Below are 14048 nucleotides of genomic sequence, written 5' to 3' on the forward strand. Positions count from 1 at the left end.
GTTCTCCGAAAACAAGTGGTAGTGTTTCAGCCCAAACAGGAGAGGTTGTCCAACAGGGGCCTGAATTCACGGGATAGAACCGCCCCCCCCCCGGCCCCCGCCAAGTGTGAGAAGCTTCGGGGCCAGAGCAGGGGGGGTGCCGAGGAGCTGACCCGCTGACCCGGTGTTGGCTTCCTCTTACTTCATGGCTTCCCCGGGCACTAGGGAGACTGGGAGGGGGTCTCTGGGTCTATGTCCTTGCTCCAGTGCCAGATGTCACTGTAAGCATGTCCCTGAACCTTCGCCGACTGTAAGATGAGAATCTACAACACTACCCACATTCCCGAGATGTCATGGGAAGCAAGCTGTGATGGGGTTCAGCCTTCGGCGTCGGCTCCGGCGCAGCTCGCTGGGCCAGACAAGAGCCCTCGCGTTCTATGACTCAGTGATGAGGGTGCAGCTGTGGTGCGAGGTGGGCCGGCGCCTTGCCGGGCTGAGGCCCCTGCACCTGTGGGGCCAGGTATCAAGGGGAAGTGTGCTTCCAGGATGACCGCAGCCTGTATCTGCCTCACAGAACCAACTAGTTCCGGTCCCCGTGCCTCTCTACACCCTCCCACACTCACGGCTGAGGTCAGGCACCTGGGACACCACCCCCCACCCCGGGAAGACCAAAAGAGAAAACAAGGCAGGAGGCAAGCCAATGTTTGTAGAGGATATTTGCCCAGATTTTGTTATCAGGAGATTGCCATGCACCACTGTTTACGCAGAATCCTCCCGATGAAGGCTTGGCACCGGGTGTCCCAGGAGGCTGGGGTGGGGACAATAGTCTGGGACCTGAAGTGTAGGCAGGCACGCTGGTTCCCACGTCTCAGGAGGGCTCAAGGAGGTTTGTAAAAACACAGATTCGAGAACCCTGCCCCATATGGGTGAAAAGCAGAATCTCTGGGTGGTGGTGGGGGAGCCCCCAGAGGCTGCCCTGCAAACAGATCCCCTCTGATGTGCCAATGGCATGGGTGCTGTTTCTGTAGACGAGAAAGATGGAGAGAGGGAAGGACTGGATTCTTAGCCTAGGTCTGAAGCGGACTTGGAATGGGAGCTCAGGTCAATGGCTTACCCTGTCTAGGTATCAACTTATTTCATTTTTTAAAAAGATTTTATTTATGTATTTGAGAGAGAGAGATGAAGAGAACAAGTGGGAGGAGGGGCAGAGGGAGAAGCAGACGCCCCACTGAGCAGGGAGACTTCACAGGGACTCAATCCCAGGACCCCCTAGATCATGACCTGAGCCAAAGACAGACGCTTTGAGCTGCCCAGGCGCCCCTTGTTTTCATTTTAAAATAAAAATAATTCTTCCAGCTTACCTACCTCAGGATTCCTGGGGAAATGCAGTGAGAGGGAAGCTGGGGAGGGAGCACCTGTCCATGCTCTCTTGGACCTCTGCAGGTCAGCATTGTCACTTCCATGGGATGAGGGACATGGGCTCTGAGGCGTGAAGCCATCTGCCGAGGTCCCAAGGCCCTGTGGGAGAAGCAGCCGGGCTGTGAATCCAGGCTTGCCTGGCTCCGAGCTCTCCTTTCCCTCAGGGTGTTCCTCTGAGATTTTAGAAGTCGGGGACCTGCTTGGGAGCCAGCTGAGGTGAGCGGACCAGCTGCATTTGCATCTCCCGGGAGCTCGTGAGAAATGCAGGTTCTTAGGCCGCACCCCAGGCTGCCTGCCCCGGAGTCTGCATTTGAACAAGCTCTCTGGGTTGAGAAGCACAACTGAGGAAGACTGGAGATTGGACAAGAGAAAGTCTGAAGATAAGGGTGTGGTAAACGTACAGAACCCAACAGAGATGGAAGACCCCGGCAGGGATGAGCAAGGAGGCTGCCTTTAGGGGGACGCGCCTGTGAGGAGTGAACAGGTGTGCGGCATCTCGGCCTTTCTGCCGGAGCTGCCGTTGCCCGGGAAGTATGCCTTCTCTGAGGAAGTCCGACCCTCCCAGAGAATGGGTTTTCAGGTGGAAACAAATTGCTTTCATCGGTGTATTGTGGGGGGTGTGTGTGTGTGTGCATATTTAATTTTCAAAGGTACTATGATTACTTTTATCTTTAAAAAGAAAGAAGGAAAAAAATCAGGTAGAAAGCATTTAGCAAAGCGAAGTGTCCTCACTTCTCCTGTATTTCAGGAGTGACTCCTTTACGGTGAGAGCACCCACCGGGGAGGAGGGCCGGTTAGGTGGGGGGACGTTCAGCGTCCACAAGATCTTCTCTCTGCATGCTGGTCTTCAGGTTGAATTGTAAGACCCATCAGCTGGAAGGCTATCCCCCCGATACTCCAATGGTAGCGGCTGCCCTGCCCAAGGCGCTCCCTGCAGAAGGCCAAGCCCCCACCCAGGGCTCGGACGCGAAACTGGCAAACCAGGGCTTTGAGAAGTGCGGGAAGACATCCAGGCAGCGCCCAGGCTGCTCGCGCTGGGGGACTGTCAGTGCAGTATAAAGGAATTCCCAACCCGGGCCCAGAACGTCTGGTAGGGTGTGATCCCGGAAGGAGCGTCTCTGCTGCCTCCTTGCCTTTCTCGGGTTAGCTCCGTCGATGCCGCACCCCTGGGTGGGCTGGGCTTTCTTTCCAGTGACTTGAACAGGTGTTCTCATGTTTGCAATCCTGATTTGTATGCGCCATGTTATTTCACCCTTCCGAGTCTCTTTTCTGAGACCCGCGTCAGTCTATGAAGTGTAGAGACCCCCTGAGAGAGTCCAGGCATCACGTGACCTCGGCATCCCAAGTATTCCATTATGTCCACGGCTCCCAAACGAGCCAGTGGGGAATATTAGACCTGCTCCCTGCCTTCTGGGAACTTGTCAGGTAAGGCGGAGGTAGTGACGCATACATTACTATCCTCCTTAGGTCGGGCTGCTTCTGCCACCGTCAGTCCCGGTCCTCTTGTATGGGCTTCACTGCAAACTACCCAAACTGGAGTTGGCTAAACCAACTTCTTTCAGCCTTTCCCTCCTTGTTTTGTTTTTCCTTAATTTTTCAAAAGTCTGGAAGGAGGGGATTTGGGTTGGGATGATACCATCATTCTGTCACTTCTAATTTCATTGTTAACGATTTTTTGAATCACATGGGTAGAAGTTTTTTTTTTTAATTTTATTTTATTATATTATGTTAATCACCATACAGTACACCCCCAGATTCCGATGTAAAGTTTGATGCTTCATTAGTTGCGTATAACACCCAGTGCACCATGCAATACGTGCCCTCCTTACTACCCATCACCAGTCTATCCCATTCCCCCACCCCCTCCCCTCTGAAGTCTTCAGTTTGTTTCTCATAGTCCATAGTCTCTCATGTTTCATTCCCCCTTCTGATTACCCCCCTTTTCTTTATCCCTTTCTTCCCCTACCGATCATCCTAGTTCTTATTGGCTTCAGAAAGTCATTTCAGCTCAGCTGTAAACACTTCTAGGAGCTGAATATGAAAGAGAGGGACTGTCTGCCCAGGCTCCCGCTGGGGACCTGGAGTCATCACTCCCTTCACGGTGCCTGATTTCAGAGATGAAGAATTTTAAAGGTGTGCTGGGAGGCAGGGGGCTGCTACTGGTTGAAAACCAGACGGTGCAGAGCCCCCTGCCGTTCTCCCCTCCCTCCCCTCTACACTCACTGGTGCCTTCCATCACCTGGAGACGAACCATGAAGGCTGCTTATTGACAGCTGGGCAATTCGCACAATAAAGTTTAACGGTTTACATCCCCTTGTACGACTCTGTCAATGTTTTCAATGGCTCAACTTTTCGGGGGCTGGTTCTCACACTCGTACTGACTCGCTCCTTCTTCTCTTTCCCTTCAAGCGTGCAAACGCAAAGAGCAAGAACCAAACAAAGACAGGAACAATTCCCAGAAGAAATCCCGTCTGGTGTTCACCGACCTCCAACGCCGAACACTCTTTGCCATCTTCAAGGAGAACAAACGCCCGTCCAAAGAGATGCAGATCACCATTTCCCAGCAGCTGGGCCTGGAGCTTACGACCGTCAGCAACTTCTTCATGAACGCCCGGCGCCGCAGCCTGGAGAAATGGCAGGACGATCTGAGCACGGGGGGCTCCTCGTCCACCTCCAGCACTTGTACCAAAGCGTGATGATGGAAGGACTCTCGGTTGGGCACAGGTCACCTCCAGATGAGGACAACCGACATGAAAGAAAACACAAAGGAAAAAGACACCGGATTCTTAGCTGGGGCCCTTCACTGGTGATTTGAAAGCACAATTCTCTTGAAAAGAAACTTCTATTCTAGCTGTAATCATAGGCCAGGTGTTCTTTTTTGTTTTGTTTTTAATGGCTATGGAGTCCAAGTGCAAGCTGAAAATTAATCTTTTTGAACCGGACATTGTCCTCTGAGCATGCTAAGCATCCCAGAAACCCAAATGGGGGTCTTCCTGGAGCGAGTTGATTTCAGTGTGGTGTCAGCCAAGCTCGGGATCTCTTCAGATGTCAACAGTCCCACTTCGGGCCCTTTTGCAGTGAGAGTTCCCATGTGTCATGGTGGGAATTTGGCCTGTGTAAGGATTCTGAGTTTAGGCTCCCAAGATGCTACCATGAAAGAGTCTTCTAGCAACAAGAATGGCCTCATTTGCTTTCCAAGTGCTTAGCCTCATCATACCACAGTTCACAGCCATAACATAAAAACAGCAGAATGATAATTACTGAGCACAACTTTTAAATATGGAAATTAAAAAAAAAAATCCAAGGACCTGTTTTTCCAACTCAGGCATCGTTCCATTGAATGGTTTAGAAAGCTTTAAGTTGATCCAGTTTACAATTTTCTTTTCCTTACCTCCTGGAAATCTCACGTGGTCTTGGATCCATCAAAAAAAAAATATATCAGTTCTCTTGAGCTCAACGTATCAAGCACAACGTAGATAAACAGAGAAGTAAGGAAGGTTCTGGATTCACCACATCTGGATTTTCAAGACGCTGATTGTGAAGTCATTGGGGAATCGTTGGGAATATGGCTTCAAGCACATTTTGCAGTTTGCTACAAATTCTGTTTGTACATAATGCAGACGCACACTCAGGAGGCCAATTTAACTGTTACGGTACATGGAGCAAATGCAGCATTTTAAAAGATCTAGATTTTTTTAGATCATTGATGTATCCTTCTCGGTTATTAGTTACCTGGTTCCTCCTACTGTGCATTGTAACTACCACATGATTCATTCTCACTGTTTCAGATTTCGGTTGTTTCCTCATCCATCCCATTGGTAGGGACGTTTTTTCAGTGTTTTCTAGCAAGAAAAAAAAAAGAAGTAATTCAAACCACCATATGTGTTAGTCACGAGGGTCATCTAGTCCCAAATCTCTTCCATTGTCGAATCATTCTTGCAAAACAGCTGAGTAAATCTGGAGAAAACACAGCACACCAAAGAAGCAGAATACTGCAAACCAAAGACATTTATTACTTGCCATTTTCTAGCCTAAAAATACTGTGATTACTTTTAGAAATCAGAAAACCTCTGCAATTCCAAATGGCATTCAGCTCTTGCATTTGGCTCACCATCGGGCTGAGCGGACCGGCTAGCCAAGCCACCCAGGGAGTGGCTTTGCCACTCCAGCTCTGGTTCCTGGCTGTCACCTTCCCACAGCACGCGGAAGAGCGCCCACAGAACTCTGGGAGATTGCAAAGGTCATGATGTGCATATTTACCAGTGAATGGCCCCAGGTGGGCCCCATGGGGGTGTTCGAAGCAAGCCAAACGCTGCAATGATTCTTTACAGACACTTGAGACTGACTTTTTTATGAATTACTTAATCGAAACCAAAGAAACTTTTTCTGCACCTACTTCTGCAACAAACAAAACTGTTCCATTAAAATGAATAAATACATGAATCAGTGAAAATCACCACCAACAAGAAGGAAGCACGCCAGAAAAAAAAAGAAACAAAAACAAAAAAAAAACAGCGAGACACACTGTGCTTAAACAGACCTCTTGGGACATTTTTTGGAAGCAGATTTTGAAGAAAGGGTTGAGACAGGAACAGATATAAGGAAGAGCCTCGGCGGCTACTGCTTCATTTGACAACTCACACGGTAATCTTAAAGTTGAAGATTGTCTTTAATTTGTGCCTATGCAGTTTTTCAAAAGAACACGGAACAGAGCAACAGAAACCTCAACAGCTACAATACCAAAGATGAGGATTTCTCACATCTTTTGTTTCAGTTCATTATCTCCCCTTGTCTGGCTAAAATACTAATAGCGTCATTGATCTGTGTAAAGGTAATCAATTTTGTTTCTGAGCAACAAAAGGAAAGGGTCATTGATTTGATTTTATTGTTTCCCTTTAATTTTGCTTTATGGCTTTCTGCCCCAACGTGGAAGCTCTCAAAAGGTTCCAGGGACTCCAAGTTTAAGATGTTGGGATACTGAACTGTTCTCTCTACTCCTCGGAGTACAGAGAATAATGTCACTTGAATGTTCTTCGCATCCCTTAGACTTGGTTCCTTCTATGTTCAGAGTCTCAGCATCAGGGGAGGGAAGGGGAGTGAGGGTCAGGGTTAGTAGTCTTGGTGACACATCCTCTCCTTAACCACAGAACCAAAGAGTTTATAGAGGAATCAACAGCCTCATTTTCATGTGATTGCTACATCCTAACGGCTTCATTTGGGGGTGGGGGGAAACATGTAAAAATAATTGCCAGTTTCTACTTTTCTATTAGCTTTTTAAAAGTCAGCTGTAAAGTTGCATTTCTAAAGAAAGAGATATATATATAATATATGAATACATATATAGATTCAACTTGACATTGGTGATAACCCCAAATTCTTGCTGTCCAAATCCATGTCTTGTTTTGGTCAAGTGCTTCATTTATTGGGCATTCATTTCTGAATTTTGCTCATTTCTCATGCCATCCGAGAGTCCGTTTTCCACTGTGGATGATTTGGAGTACTCAGATTTCTGTGACAATTCCTGGGAAAGGTTGAAAGTCAAATCAAGCACTTCAACATCTAACCTGTTGATAAATGGATTCGTGGTGCAAATGAGTTTTATTTGTATTTGGAGTCATCTCTAGTCTAACGCCTCACCCACCATCAAGGTGTGAGTGAGGTCTGTCCATGAGACCTGGTCCACCATTGGGCCAGGGCCAGTGGGGAGCTCGTCTTCTGTAACTGCTGGGAAGCCTTGGTGGTCCAGTCCCACTAGCTGTGGAGATGAGGCCAGCCCCGAAATCTGTTCCCCAGGAGCTACCCTGTCCCATCAGGGTGTTGCCGATCCCCTCAGGGAGCAGATCCATTGAAGGGACTTCTCATAGGGGAGGTCCGGCTCCTGTTGCAATGGGCTGATCAGGTTTCCTCAGGGTGGTAATTCCCGATGTGTATTGACAAGCCTGTGTGCAACCACAGCTAGCACTGGAGTGAGGCAGCAGTACTGACGGGGGGGGGTGCTCATCTCCATCCTGGAGGGAAAACACAGAGCAGGATTTGGGGAGAATCCCAGTGTCCTGCCCCTGGGAGCCCCGTCGTCCGTGGTGCCACTTCCTTGCTCCCACCACGGGGGTCTCCCTTTGCAGGGCCAGCAGCCACACAGCTGTGAAGGAATGGGTGACTCTCCATGGCTTTTGTATTTCATCCTACCTCAGGATGTGCCAGGACTTTTCCCTGTATCCGTTTGTCTCTTGCTCGTACCCCATGTCTCCTTTGTCAGACGACTGAGAAAAGAGCATACTTCAGCAGGGGAAGGCTCCCTATGGGTTGATACAAAGGAACTTCAGCTCAGCTGTTTCAACATGAAATCCTTGTGACTTGCGGCCAGTGCTCTGGAGATTGGATTGAGGGAGCAAGCCTGCTTGGTTTGGTTAGTGAGCCTTCAGCACGCTAATCTCACCACTGGGTGCGGGCAGCCTCTGAAGACGTCAAAACCAAAAGAGGCTGCCTTTGTGGCCTGAGATTTCAAGACCGATAAAACCTGTTGTAGCCACGTCCACCCCCCAGTGGTTCCGGCGACCTGAGGAGGATGTCCTAATGTAAAAAAGGCAAGAACTTCCCTCCGAGGACTTTGGTTAAATGTCTCTTACTGGATAATGTCATACCAGAGGGAGGTGCTTGCTTTTAGAAAATTATATACATACGTGTATGAATACACACATGTATGTATCAGAATTGTAAGCTCTACAGAATTTCAATTTGTGAAAAATCTGAAAGAAAAAAACAAAACCCTGCCAATTGAAAGGCAATGAAATCTGACCCAGTGGGTTTCCTCAAGCGTTTTTAAAATTTACTTAAGTTAATAATTTCAGAGAAAAATAACCATTTGGACTTGGTTATACTTGAGGATCTGTTTCTTCGATCCAAGAACAATTCCAGGCACACCTCAGCCTTTAGCGACGGAGGGGACAGTGTGAAGGGACAGTTCTGAACCAAAATTCACATTCTTGAGGCAACAGAAATCTAAAGGCTATTGAGTGGAAAAATAACTTTTCTCTATTCCTGTAGGGAAATAGGCTTGCTTTACTTTTGTTTTCAACATGATTTTCGTACTGGGGATATAATTCTTTCATTCTGGGAAAATTTTTAAAAAGAGCCAGTCTATTTCATTTTTAAAGGGAAACAGCAACAACAATAAAAACTCAACCCTGATATGTAAAGGATTTTACAAAATGTAAAGTGGTAGGTCGTACCACTTAAAGGTACCAGAGAGAAAAAGGAATGAAGGACTCAGCATGTCTCTGTCTCTGGAGAGATCAGAGCATCACCTCTGCATCTTTTCCCACAGCCTCTTGGCAACTGTGGGCTTAGGAAATTTAAGCTAATTTTCATTTCTAGCTAAAATGAAGTCAAAATTCAGAAGGGAAATCTGACACATGCACACATATATGCACACCTATATGCATTTTTGTAATTCAAACAATGATCAGTCAGTCATTTCATCTTACCTGTGCTGGGCACCCACCTTTTAATGCCAGTAAATTAAAGTTGAACAAATTAAAAAAAAAAAAAAAAAGGTCGCCACCACCTGGTACAGGCGGGGACACTTTCCCAGTTTTGAAAATGCTGGTAGAATTATCAAAGTGTCCGATTACCATTACCGAAGTGTCCTGACAATATACCTTTGTGGTGAACTCAGATTTTCTGCAGGTTGTATAGTAGGAATTTTTTAAAAATATAAAAACAGCCTGAGTCCCAATGTTGTTGAAGAAGAACGGACTATATTAAAAAGCTGAGAAAAAGAGGTGATACGTGTGGTTAAGGTTGACTCCAAAGCCCAAACACAAGTTCTGTGGAAATAACTGTCATGATTCTTAACAGATCAGAGATGATTTTTTGTTGTTGTTGTTGCTGCTGCTGCTGGGTGATGCGGACTTGTTAGCCTAACCAGGAGGAGTGAGTAGGAAATGATAGAGAAAGAAGGGATAGAGCTGCTGCGTCTATAACTTTCGAATATTCACATGCAAGACTGGATAGCTTAATAATTTTGTACATTTAGCTAAGACCAAGTCACCTCTAAAACAACAGGGATTCCAGTTTTCAAATAAGGCCCCAAAATCCTTACTAAAGGAAGAAGGGACGGTTCGTTGTGTAAGTCTCATAAATTAATGACATTGGCTTTAAATATGGCTGTCCCAATGCTCATTTTCTGCCCATGATTTATTTCTTCCCAAGGGGGTGGGGAGGGGGGGTTGTTTTAGAAAGTCTCAGAATGTGTTATAAGATATCAAAATAATTATTAAAACAATATAAGGCCTTACGTATAGGTAGACACAAAGCCTATAATTGAGGCCAATGGGCTATTTTGCATGAATCCCACAGGGACCAGAAATGCTCGTTGTTCTCAGATACCAAAAGGACTCTGACAGTCTGAGACAGGCTAAAGCTACAGCCCAAGCTGTCCTTAGAGGTTTTTTAGTTTGGTTAACGGGAATCAACCAGCTAAGACCTTGTTAGTGAAGAAAATGTGTATAGGAAAAAAACCCGTTGCTAGAGGTCTGTTCATTCCATGGAAGCCTTCCACTCTGCTCCACCTTTAGCAGCAGACATTTCACAGAGCATAAACCTTGGTAGCTAAGTTCGCCTAAAGCTTATACAGTCTGTCAGCGTGGATATATATGGACTTAGAGGCATCTCTCAACATGTATTCTCATAGCTGTCCTCATAGCAACACACATTGCCTATGGGCGTCCAGACATCTCCATACATACATACTGTCACTGTCACAATAAATGAGTTCAAGGGATCACTCAACATGTATGTGAGACTTCTACAATGTCCATTGCTTTCTTTATTACAACATGGAAAACTAAAGTGCAGGAAAGAAACAGTATCCCAGCAGCTTCACGGTGTACTCTTGGAATTACTTTCATTTGGGCACATCCAAGATAAACTCAACTTTCAAGAAACCTTGGATATTGTTTAATCATCTGTGTAGGAATGACACATATGCTTGATGACTTCGGTTGAATAGCTTTATTCTGGATCTCTCATAACTACAGCTAAATCCAAAGACCTGGAAAAGGACAAGAAAGAAAAAAGAAAAAGAAAAAAAAGAAAAAAGAAAAAAAACACAAAAAGAAAAAAATAGCAAAGTGCAAACTCATAGGAGAAAAGCAGGCTCTGGTTTCCAGGGTTGAGACAATGGGATGTGGTGTCGTGGGGGCTGCACCAGCGAGAGGGGGAAATGGGGATTTTTTTTCTTTGTGCTTGTCACATCGAAATCGTCTTTATGAACGTGAGGAAGTTTTAGAGGTTATGATTTCCTGCTTTATTTTCATTCGGACTATCGAAAAGAGGCTATACATTTTGTCCATCAAAAAAAAAAAATGAAGACCATCGAAAACATTTTTTTCCCCTTGTCTCTTTGGGTTATGACCCAACAGGCTATGTACCATTAATGTAATTAATTTATTTAAATTAGTTTCTAGCACACAAATGTATAGGATTTTGGTAATTAGCTCATCATCTTAGGTTGATTTTACTCGTGCTTATTTATCGAAACATAGACCAATGGTGCATCAGGGATGCAAAATTTCTCTTAGAATTTTCTTGAAAGATGGTTTGCTTTATAAAGCAGTGAAATTCTGTTACAGACAGGGAAAAAGTACAGGTTACCAAAAAAAAAAAATCAAGGTATTTTTCCGTCTTGAATTAACTTTGAAAATAGTTTTAAATAATGATTATTAAATTATTTAATTTAAGTTTGCAGCCCCACCTGGTACCAGGCAAACGTCACCTTTTAATTATTGGGGCCCTCAGAGCCTTCCTATCGTAACTTATTTATTTAACTTATTCAGCACCTACAAAAGGTGCACTGTAGAGTTTAGAGTTTTTATTTAAAACAGTAGAGAGCACTGCAGTTTGTTTGCTGTCAGAACAACAGAGCAAAGTCTGTGGACGAGCAATGACTATTCAACCCGAACCTGTGCGTTCAGAAAACACATGTCGAGACCCTGCTTCACCAGCCTGGATGTCGGGGCTTCTTTGCAGAAACTGGAAAAAATAAATAAATTTTCAAAGATCATAACAGCAAAAAGAGAGAAACCCTTACACTAGCTGCTTCCAAGAATGAACTCTGTGTGTGTGTAAAACAACAAAACAAAAAAGGGGAAAAAAAAGCAGAAAAAAGAAAAAAAAAAAAAGGAAAAACTTTCTATTTCTAGTGAGAACCAAAGAAGGCTACCTCACTGACTTTTTCCATTTGTAATTTTAATCGTGTTGATGACACCAAAGATACCAAAGATTTCTTTCTCTGTGCGGTCTGCATTTTGCTTGTGCTCTTTTATAATTTGAACTGTCCTCTCTGACATATGGTATGTACGGCCACAGCTCAGATACCCCAAAGAAATAATTATCGATGTGACGGTGGCTGCTCATTTGGAAAGGGATATTTTCTGTGTTTCTCTCATTTGTTCGCTGTCCCCTGCACACGTTCAGGATGCAAGTTCAGATGCTGCTGTAATTGGACTCCTTAAATTCCAATTCCAAATTGGGGAAGAAGACTGGTTGGAAGGGGCCTTCGGTTTTAGCCGTGACCTCTATCCCTGCTTCGGGCTATCACGGCAAAGATTTCTAATGTACTGAACCACAGAAATTCTGATCATTGAGTGAAGGAGCTGGAAGGGGCCTCAGGAATCATTTAGTCCAACCCCCAGAGGCCCGGAGGAGTGAAATAGTTATCCAAGTCAAACTACTGTCTAGAGGCAAAGCGCAGACAAGCTCCAGGGCTGTACCCACTGCTCGGAGCTGCCTCTGCATGAGATGGGCCACATGCTGGCAGAGGGGAAGGTGGCAATCCTTTAGCAGTGAGTGGGGCCTGGGGCTTATCACTTAACATTTTCACTCTGTAGAAGTAGTCATGGGCATTTCCAACTCTGTCTGGTTAGAATCTCAACCTAAAGTCACATAGGATCAGTTGCTTGGAAAGGTGGCCAGTCGGGCAACAGTCAAGCCCGTAGAGGGGTTTTTACCCTGGAATTACGCATCGATCTGTGTGACCACCATTGAATCTCTGCACAACAAAGTGTTGCATATATAAACATTTAATTCAGCGAGAAGAGAAAGTTCCCTCTTGGTCTGTTGCGTTTCATTATTATGGATATTTTTAGGTCCTATTTATCAGAGAAAGGGAATTTGATCACTGCACATGTGACAGTGACGCTGTTCAGCTTTTGTCCTTTTCTTCTTGACTTGTGGGTGTAGATGCTTTGTTTCCAGGCCAGCTCTATATTTATGAGAAGTTTAAGCCTTACATCCTTGGGTCCTTAAAGGATTTTTCATTGTAAATGAAAGATGACCCTAGAACTTCAGAGAAATGGATGGGCCACTTCAAGAAATGATTACTTAAAGTTGCTTCTCTCTTCCCTTCTTACTCATAAAATTAATTGGTCTTCTCAAAGTTTCTTTTGATTCCATTAAATGACTAAATCACTATTAAGATCCATTCATCAGAGTGATTTGTATGTTAGCCAATGAATCATTCCAGCTTTGACCAGATGGCTTTTAGACGTCTGCAAAGATCCACCTCTAGTCTGTATTTATTGAGTACTAATATTTTTCACTTCAAATTCTATAGTTACCTTTGAGCTTTTTAAGAGACCATTAGACAAAGAAGCTAAGAAGGGAAAAGACCAATCAACCCACCATCCCATGCATCAAAAGACTAGCTAGTAGAGGAATTTAGAAGCCAGACTGACAGCCTGGGAGACACGTACCCCTTTCTGCAGTTTCCAATACAGACAGAGGTGAAAGTTCTCTCTTGTCCAGACAAGCTCCAAGCTCCAACTTGCACCCCCAATACAAGACAAACTCATAAGGCCTTCCTTCCAAACAGCGAATGACTTTGGTTTTCTTCCCAAATTCCTATTAAAAGTAGAATCCTCAGAATACCTGGGAGACATAAGAAAGAAGATCTGCTGGGGGGGGCAACAGAGTGCTCCCCTAGAAGCAAAACAAACCCCACCTTCCCCAACCACCCAGCCCCCACAAGAGGGAACCCAGAGAGAGCAATTACAGCCTGAACACAGAAAACATCCCCGATTGGCAGACCCCTCCTCAGCAACCCCCCTCAGCCTCATGCTTCACTTGCAAAGTGTGACATAACCACGGGACGAGTGCCTTGCTTGAACCAAAGCAACGATTTAGCCAGTCTGGACCTCTCTGTGCTTTTTTTATCCTTCCTGTGAATACCTCAGCTTCAACTGGGCCTCCATACAGTAAACTGGTGGGCTTATTGTACTGTGGTGCTTTGCAAAGCAACCCTGCAAAGAACAAGATTTGTACTAATACCAAAGGTTCTTTCTCTCTGTCTCCTCCTTCTGCCTCCCCCGTTCTTCTCCCTTTTCTAGTTTTTCACGGTTCCAAAGCTTTAATATGAACCTGGGCATGTTGGCAATGCAGACCGCGCAAATCCTTACCGAATTTTCTCAGATATACCTCATAGATAATAGTGTTTAGAGTAATGTTATTATAGCGTATGTAATAAATTATTCACTGTTTCTTTTCGTAACTGTGATTTAAAAAAAGAAAAAAGAAAAAAAAGCTTTATACGTTTTAGGTTGTGCTTTTGTAATAGACAAAAAGGTGCGCTTAAAAAAAAATGTATGTTCTTT

The 14048-nt window shown here is 45.0% G+C and overlaps 1 protein-coding gene across 1 annotated transcript in view; it reads left to right on the top strand.

Annotated features, from left to right (window-relative positions):
• The window catches only part of ONECUT2 (one cut homeobox 2), a 48579-nt gene extending 42571 nt beyond the window's left edge, over positions 1-6008 (top strand). Inside the window, exon 4 of the mRNA XM_034642207.1 lies at positions 3808-6008. Coding sequence (XP_034498098.1) covers positions 3808-4094 — 287 coding nt within the window. The 3' untranslated portion in view covers positions 4095-6008. The remainder of the gene's footprint in view (positions 1-3807) is intronic.
• The last annotated feature ends 8040 nt before the right edge of the window (positions 6009-14048 follow it).

Source organism: Ailuropoda melanoleuca, chromosome 14 (genome assembly GCF_002007445.2).
Source record: "Ailuropoda melanoleuca isolate Jingjing chromosome 14, ASM200744v2, whole genome shotgun sequence".
Lineage (NCBI taxonomy): Eukaryota > Metazoa > Chordata > Mammalia > Carnivora > Ursidae > Ailuropoda > Ailuropoda melanoleuca.